This window comes from Elaeis guineensis, chromosome 14 (genome assembly GCF_000442705.2).
Source record: "Elaeis guineensis isolate ETL-2024a chromosome 14, EG11, whole genome shotgun sequence".
Classification (NCBI taxonomy): Eukaryota; Viridiplantae; Streptophyta; class Magnoliopsida; order Arecales; family Arecaceae; genus Elaeis; species Elaeis guineensis.
Window position 1 is genome coordinate 53330757 of NC_026006.2, and position 7964 is coordinate 53338720.

The 7964-nt window shown below is 36.1% G+C and overlaps 1 protein-coding gene across 1 annotated transcript; it reads left to right on the forward strand.

Annotated features, from left to right (window-relative positions):
• Window positions 1-1422: 1422 nt before the first annotated feature.
• LOC105057604 (hydroxyproline O-arabinosyltransferase RDN2) lies at window positions 1423-7349 on the forward strand. The gene is made up of 9 exons (XM_010940256.4): window positions 1423-1596; window positions 2017-2451; window positions 3496-3563; window positions 3660-3861; window positions 4066-4163; window positions 4258-4327; window positions 4444-4515; window positions 4714-4827; window positions 7110-7349. The coding sequence occupies exons 2-9, from the start codon at window positions 2056-2058 to the stop codon at window positions 7194-7196; spliced, it is 1107 nt and encodes a 368-aa protein (XP_010938558.1). The 5' UTR covers window positions 1423-1596; window positions 2017-2055; the 3' UTR covers window positions 7197-7349.
• Window positions 7350-7964: the final 615 nt, after the last annotated feature.

Consider the following 7964-nt stretch of genomic DNA (forward strand, 5'->3'; position numbering starts at 1 on the left):
CCGCAAAAGAAATTTCAGTAGATTTAGATCTATTTGGATGGTTAAACCCAAAATATTATGGAATTGATGATTCAATCATAAAAAATACAGAATTATAGGACAGATTTAGCATATTTTATAATTATTAACGATCATCTTTTGAGTGGTCTAATCCGAATCTTCTAAAGAGAAAAAAAATGATGTATTGAGCCATGAATTACATAGAATTTTGGGCCCATTATCTAATAAGACCTTTAGATTATCATAAATGCTATCAAAGTTGATAAAAACAAAACAATACTGCAGCAGTATTTTGAGGCATTTAAACAGATATCTCGAGGGAGGTATTGGATAGAATCATTTTATTATATATATTTTGGATCATCTAATAAAAAATTAATATATTATTTATTATTAAAAAACTCACTGCTATCTAAATTTGATTAAAAATTTTAAATAAAAAAAAATTATTATTAACCATAGTTAGCTAGCCGACATTTTTTATTGTTTTGAATAGATAAAAATTTAACTTTTTTAAATGAGGCATTGACTTTTTATTGGATGGTTCACAATATAACCTATAATTTCTTGATATTGAGAGTTGATCATCTATAGGCCTCGAAGTTAGATAAGGATCCGATTAATAACAATTTGTACTACATAGATCAAGCTCACTTATCCCGTTATACCTCTTCACTTTTATAGGAATGGTTCTAGATCCTACAAAGCTATAAATTTATAGATTTTCTTACTTAAGGCTGTTGCCAGACCTAAATATCTCTTCAACGAAAAATTTTTGGATGGACTAAATCTATAATGCTACAAAAAATATTATTAAAAAAAATATTAGATAATAATTTGAGATGGTTAAACAAATATATTGAAGGAGAAATTATTAGTTAGAACTGTTCTACATGTATTTTAAATTATTTAAATAAAAATTTTATTTAAAAAAATAATTTATTATTATTCAAATTTGATTAAATATTTTAAATAAAAAAATTATTATTAACCCTAATTAGCTAGCTGGCACTTTATTGTTTTGAAGGGAAAAAGATTCATTTGTTTTAAGATGATATATTGATTTATATTGGATGGTCCAAATCAATAAGTTTCTGTATTGAGATGGTTGTAGCTGGTATGGTATTTTTTTCATTAGCTTTGTTCATAGTATTTATGGTATAGGTTGACTCTATGAATTCCTCCTTGGTATGGTCTTTTAGTCTTGATCTTTCCTTTTTGCGCCTATTTTCTCCTTTCCCTTCCGCTCCGGTCTACGGTCCCCCCACCCAACTGGTGTTGCATTCGCCCTTCGCCGGTCTTCGCTCGGCCTCCGCGTCCCTGACTCCGTCCTCCTTCCAAATCCCAATTAAACGGCTTTCCTTCTTGTAACTCTCTCTCGCTCTCGCTTGCCTTTTAATTTCCCTTCGTTGTGCCCGACGCGTACGACTCCTCTCTCTACTGTATAACAAATTAGAGTGAGACAAAATATGAATAAATAAGAAGCCTTCCACCCCTCCCACTTCTCTCTCGCGGCCCCGGCTATCCCCCTTCTTTTTATTCAAATCCTTCCACCACCACGACTCCGATCCCACCACAGCTCTCTCTCTCTTTGAGGTATGCCTTTCTATCTCTCTCATTCTCTTTTGATCTGGCCTTTTTACTTTTTTATTTGGTTTTTCTTTTGATTTGTTTCCGGACGGCACTATTATGATTGGTTGATGAAAAGATGCTTGCTTGGACGGAACGTTATGCGATTTTAAATGACTTTTTTTTCTTTTCCATTCGATTTCTTTGACCTTCTTGGCCGGTGCTTCTCCATTTGGTTTGCTGATGGGGAGTGTTTGACGAACAAATCATCAAGTTTGGATTTTTAGGCGTTTTTTGTTAAAAAGTTGTGATTTTGATGGCGCGGCGTAGTTTTGATTGTTAAATTTTAGTAATGGAGATAGAATCGATGTAAATTTTTCACCTGGTGGATGCCCAATTGTTGTTAATGCTGTTGATTTGGATGTTTCCGTATGGGGAAAATATCAGTGAGGCGGTGAGAATCTGTGGATAATCGGAAGGAAGAAGATGGCCAAGGCTTCACCATTTCTTTTGGTTCTAATTTCCCTGGGGTTTTTCCTGGCAACCTACAACCTTGTGACGTCGGTAATCCACAACCAGAGAAGTGAATCATCGAGAGAGTTAATTGAGGAGAGGTTCCAGGATCCTGTTGTTGAGATGCCTGTTGAGTTGAAGAGATCGATGGGACCCAAGCGGCCCTTCCATGTGGCTCTCACAGCGACGGATGCGCCTTACAGCAAGTGGCAGTGCCGGATAATGTACTACTGGTACAAGAAGATGAAGAACAGGAAGGGGTCAGAGATGGGAGGGTTCACAAGGGTGTTGCATTCTGGGAGTGCTGATGATTTGATGGAGGAGATCCCTACCTTTGTTGTTGACCCCCTCCCAGATGGTATGGATCGGGTGAGGATTCTTCCATTCAATAATGTTTCCTGAATTTGTCTGTTCTTTTGGTGGTGGTGTTTCTTGAATTTGCATTTAAATTGCATTCTTGTAGCAAAGGACTTTACGTGCAAACAAAATTAACCATTGCAGCAATCTTGTTGAATTTATCCAATGTTTGTGTGGCATGACATGGTCATATGATCATCTGCTTAAAGATTATACCAGAATGGCAGAGACATGGTGATCTTTGCTGCAATTTTCTTGCTCAGTTTGCTATAAACTTAGCTGTTTATATATTTGTAATGTTGAAAAGAATAAGTAAGACATTTAAGAGAACAAATTATAAAGAAGGTATTGCAGAATGGTCGTGAATAATGCCATAAAAAGACTGTCGTCAACTTGTCATGCTACTAGATATGAATCTTTGTTTTAGTTGCTTTTCTTGGATTGATTAGACTTTTTTGATGGTTAATCAGTAAAAGATGATTATGATGTATGCACACCTACTTAATCTTTTATGTGATGACTAATTTTGTATGGTAAGATTGGAATTGGTTATGGTGATGGAATTGAAGCTTTGGCCTTTTCGAATGGGCTTTCTATAAAGCAGTCCAATGAAAATGCTTTAGAAGAGAATAATTTCTTCACTTATTTGCTGTTGAGTAATGCATAATGTAGAAGCACTTTTCTTCAGTATGTTTGGATCTTACTCCATTTTCTTTGTTGTGATCTATTTAGATTAAGGGCTTTGTTGTGATTTATTCACATGCATAAGCCATTTCCATCTCCAATGTTTCTTTCCCTTCTCTTAGATGAGGCAAATTAATGGAAAAGAAATGGGTGCTCTATATAAGCAAAATCCATGAGTTAGATGTTCTGGCATTTTTAAAAGCAGCTTGTTCGCTATTGCTTATGTGATAAGCATTTTCTATTGAGAACTACTAATCACATCTTTCTCCGAAGAAGTACCAGTCCTTTTTGCAAGTAATTCAAACATGCTAATCACTCTTTATTTTGTTTTTGACACCATGTTTCACATTGTTTCTGAAATGCTGGTGCCAGGGTTACATTGTCTTGAACAGGCCTTGGGCCTTTGTGCAGTGGCTGGAAAAAGCAAAAATTGAGGAAGAGTGAGTTACATACATCCACTAAGTTGCATTATTGCTTTTGTTTCTTGTTGTCCTATGACCTGATTAGCTTGTTTTACTTGATGAGAAAAACTGCAGGTATATATTAATGGCTGAACCAGATCATGTCTTTGTGAAGCCTTTGCCAAACTTGTCTCGTGGAAATTACCCAGCAGCATTCCCATTCTTCTACATTAAACCATCTGAAAATGAAAAGATAATAAGGAAGTTCTTTCCAGAAGAAAATGGTCCGGTAACAAAAGTTGACCCAATTGGCAATTCTCCTGTAATTATTCAAAAGGTAGATTGAGTGGTCTATGCCAGGTTCTAGAAGCCTGTTGCTTTTTAATCATGCTAGGTTGATAATATTATTTCCCTTCTCTCTAATGATCTCTTTGATGTAATATTTACTCTTATTAGGCGATAGTTTTTTCAATTTTTCTGCTGTGATATAGTAATGTTGCTTGATGTTAATCTGCATGCTGTTAAATTGAACACACTTCAGTCTCAGCTGGAGAAAATTGCTCCTACTTGGATGAATGTCTCTATAAAAATGAAAAATGATCCAGAGACTGACAAAGCGTTTGGATGGGTGTTAGAAATGTGAGGATCAATATCTCATATACTATGCTCTGATTTTGTTCCATGTCTAGAAGTCGACCTGGATGTTGCTCATTAGTTTCTGCTGGTACCACAGGTATGCATATGCTATTGCCAGTGCCTTGCATGGAGTGCAACATATTCTATTTAAAGATTTTATGATACAGGTATTTGGCATTGCTTATTTTAGTTGGCTACTTTAAGTTAATTCTTTGTTGGACACAGATATTCCTGTTGTTGCTCCAAAAAATTCTTCTTGATGTATTCTGAAAATGTTTTACAGCCCCCTTGGGACTTAAAGCTGGGAAAGACATATATCATCCACTATACTTATGGATGTGACTATTCATTAAAGGTAACCACATCCTTCATCTGTATGCAAGTGCTTTTGTGGTAGCGTTATAGTAATATTTTGGGTTTGCATCTAGAAGAATTGAATTTATTTTCATTACTGTGTTTTCATCATTTTTTAATGTTAATACCAGCTTTTGCATCAGTATGTGTTCATGAACTCGGATAGATGGGTTTATTTACTTGATTTATTTTAACGCAGGGCGAACTAACTTATGGAAAGATTGGGGAATGGCGATTTGACAAAAGATCATATCTTCGTGGCCCACCACCAAGAAACCTTTCCTTACCCCCTCCAGGAGTTCCTGAAAGCGTGGTATGTTTGTAACATCTAAATTCCTTTAAAACAACTAGGAAAACCTTGAACTTTTTAAACATTTTGTTTTCTTAAAAAAGGTTTTTCCGTCCTAACTGTAGTATTTCCTACTGAATTCTATGTATTTTTTTTTTTGGACAAGCATGAAATTTCCAGTGATTTGTTCTTTTAAAATTTTTCTGTTCTGTTTGTTTGTATTCCTTTGTTTATCCAGTCAAACTTTGTTCTTTCTTATGAGCATTATTGTTCTGTCTTTTCACTCATGTTTTGCTGAATTTTGCACCTTTTACCTTTCTGGATACTCTTTGAATGTGAGCTTCATGAACATGGTTTTGACAATACTTTCTTCATTGTCCACTTGGAATGTTTTGATATGACTTATGTAGAAAGCTATGTACATAACGAACTCTGATGCTCGATGTGATTGCAAACACAGACTGCACAATTGTACCTACTCTGTGGGCATCAGTATTTCATTTGGGAAGACAATATGAGCCATACATGTTACATAACCATCCACATAATAGGATGGATGAAAGTACTGTTAGTAGATCCAATTTTATTTAAACCTGAACAAGGAACTAATTAGAAATGTTTATGAATTATTTGATAACTGAAATGTGGAACCAGTGCCATGATTCTATCCAGAGTGCGATGTCAAAATGATGCAAGCTTTTATCAGTAGCTGTGGATGTGGCTTAAAAGGTTAAACCAATAAAAAGAAGGGCCTCAATGGGTTTAAAAAGTGGCCATAAATAAGTCAATGAAAGAGCCAAGCTGTGTGACTAATAGCAGGTGGAGAAATAAAAGTTCACTTAGATTCATTCACTTTTTTTATTGACCTTTTTAAGGATTTGGATAAAATTGTTCATGGTGATTGCAGAGACCCAAATGACCATAGCTAGGTGAGTTATAGAAGCCAACCCTTTTATAATAAGGGGAGTTTGGTTGCAGTATCGTGATGTGCTTGACTAAATGGAAGTAGAATGTTGTGGTACTTATCTTCTCCTCCGTTGTGTTTTCATCTCTTCATCATTTGATGCCATCGAGAATATAGAGTTAGAGACTTGGTTTCAAGGTTTGCCGTCTCGATATTGGATCCCGTACTATCACCATTCTATTACAATATCGATATGCAGTACAGTACGAGATGGCAAGATGTATCGACTATTGGTATGGTACGAGATTGTGTGCTAATTCTTACCAATATGGTATGGTACCAATCAGTACAACGAATCTTGCATGGTTAATTTTTAGCGGAAGGCCTGATTTCACTTTTTTTTCTTCATCCTAATGGATAAAGTCCATTTATTAAGATGGGGGAATCTAATTGTTTCATAGTCACATGTGATTTTTCTTTATTCTTTCACGTGGTATCGGCGGCTAATGTTCGACTAGGGAGATAGCTCCCTAAAAAAAAAAAGAAATGAAAAGAAAATAAAGTGAAGAAAGTGAGCGACATGTATGCAACAATAATTTTTATGAAAAGCAAATAAGAAAATAAGGAACAAGGAAACGAAAAACAAAAAGAAAGGAAAAAATAAGGGATGGCCTATTTTTTCTTTGATAGAATTGGGATATCTTGGATTATGAGTCCTAAGTTTATAAGCAAGAAAGGTCTAGTAGAAAAAGGAGTAAATATGTGACTGGTTAGTTATATGCTCCCAACACCCTCAACAGTTCACTCAAAAGGAGATCTATTTCACACAAGAAAAAGGAATGGTTAAGAGAGATATATTGAACCCTGGGCCTCTTGCAAGTGGAGAAGGATGCATAATTAATGCATAATGGTTTTACGCTGCCTTTCTTGTGGATGGCCATCCACGTAAGGGATTTTGTTGCAGAGAGAGGATTGGATTTGTTGTAGTTGTCAGAAAAAGTGTAAATTAATGGTGCTTTTCTTTAAAGAAAATTCAATCAATTATTCCTTATTTGATTATCAGTGGTGACTTTCTGTGGTTTTCATATCAACTTTTGCTATTACCAAGGTCAAGACTTTTTTGCTAGCATAAGCATTTATATGTGACCCTGAATTTGCCATTCCTTTGCCTTCGAAGCACATCCTTTTAACCAATGAATGGTGCTGCACCAAAGCCTGGTTGTGACACCATGCATGGGTGGACTGGGTGGCTTCACAGGGCAAGGTGCATGTCAGTTGCTACTGCTGAGAAATTTGTATGTGCATGTCCAGAAAATAGCTGTCCTTCAGCTAATCGAGATACTAAATGTACCTCATCTGAATGCTGGCACTATTCATACATTTGATGATTGCATTTGTGCAGGTTACGCTCGTAAAGATGGTGAACGAGGCTACTGCTAACATTCCTGGGTGGGACAGTGGAAGATATTCTGAGAGAGATGCAGTTTAAGGAAAACTAGTTCGGACAATTTTCATCAAACACAGAATCCTCGAAAGAGAATATATACAGATCACAGGTTAAATGTTTTGTTCATAGAAGATGAAAACCATGTCGTATTTGATGACTTTCAAAATAAGGAACTCTCCTAGCATATTGAGGCTACCATTGATTGCCAGTGCATTTTTTAGATTTCATCAGTGAGTATTCTTCAATGGAGTTTTGTAAAGTAGCATGGTACCAAGTGGAATTTCACTCTTTAACATCATTTGCAATTCAAAGATCAGCATTTTGAAGCTCGAAATATGAGTCTGGGATAATCTTCTCTACATGGTTTGGCATGTGTTTGGATGCTTGAAACTGCTGTGTGTGTGATTTTCTTCCCCAAATGATGTTTGTTATCTGGAAAATTAGGTGTGGGAGGCAAGGAGCTGAGCTCCTTCCATTCTCACTCATAGGGAGTAAATGCAACATGGGGCTTTCCAGCAACCAAACCGGCCTGCCTTTCTGGAAACCACAATTCCAAAATGCTGATTACCAAGCGCATGTTAAGCTTGTGATGGCATCCTAAACAACATTATAGTCCCTTTGATATTCTAGTGGAATTCCCTTCACCCCGGAAATTCTTGGTTGAGGTATGTCATATATCCCTAATTATATGCCACTGGCCACAGAATGGATCCAATGGCTCTGGGTGAACTCCATTGCTCCAATGAAGAAAGACAAGCTCATCCTTGTGTAAATATGTATAGAGCACAGATACTAATCTATGAGATCAGT

Bases quoted from the DNA above. Each gene is read 5' to 3' on its own strand.
- LOC105057604 (XM_010940256.4), top strand. From the start codon at position 2,056: ATGGCCAAGGCTTCACCATTTCTTTTGGTTCTAATTTCCCTGGGGTTT. The intron at 3,564-3,659 runs GTGAGTTACATA...GAAAAACTGCAG, and splicing joins AAAGCAAAAATTGAGGAAGA to GTATATATTAATGGCTGAAC. The intron at 4,516-4,713 runs GTAACCACATCC...ATTTTAACGCAG, and splicing joins GATGTGACTATTCATTAAAG to GGCGAACTAACTTATGGAAA.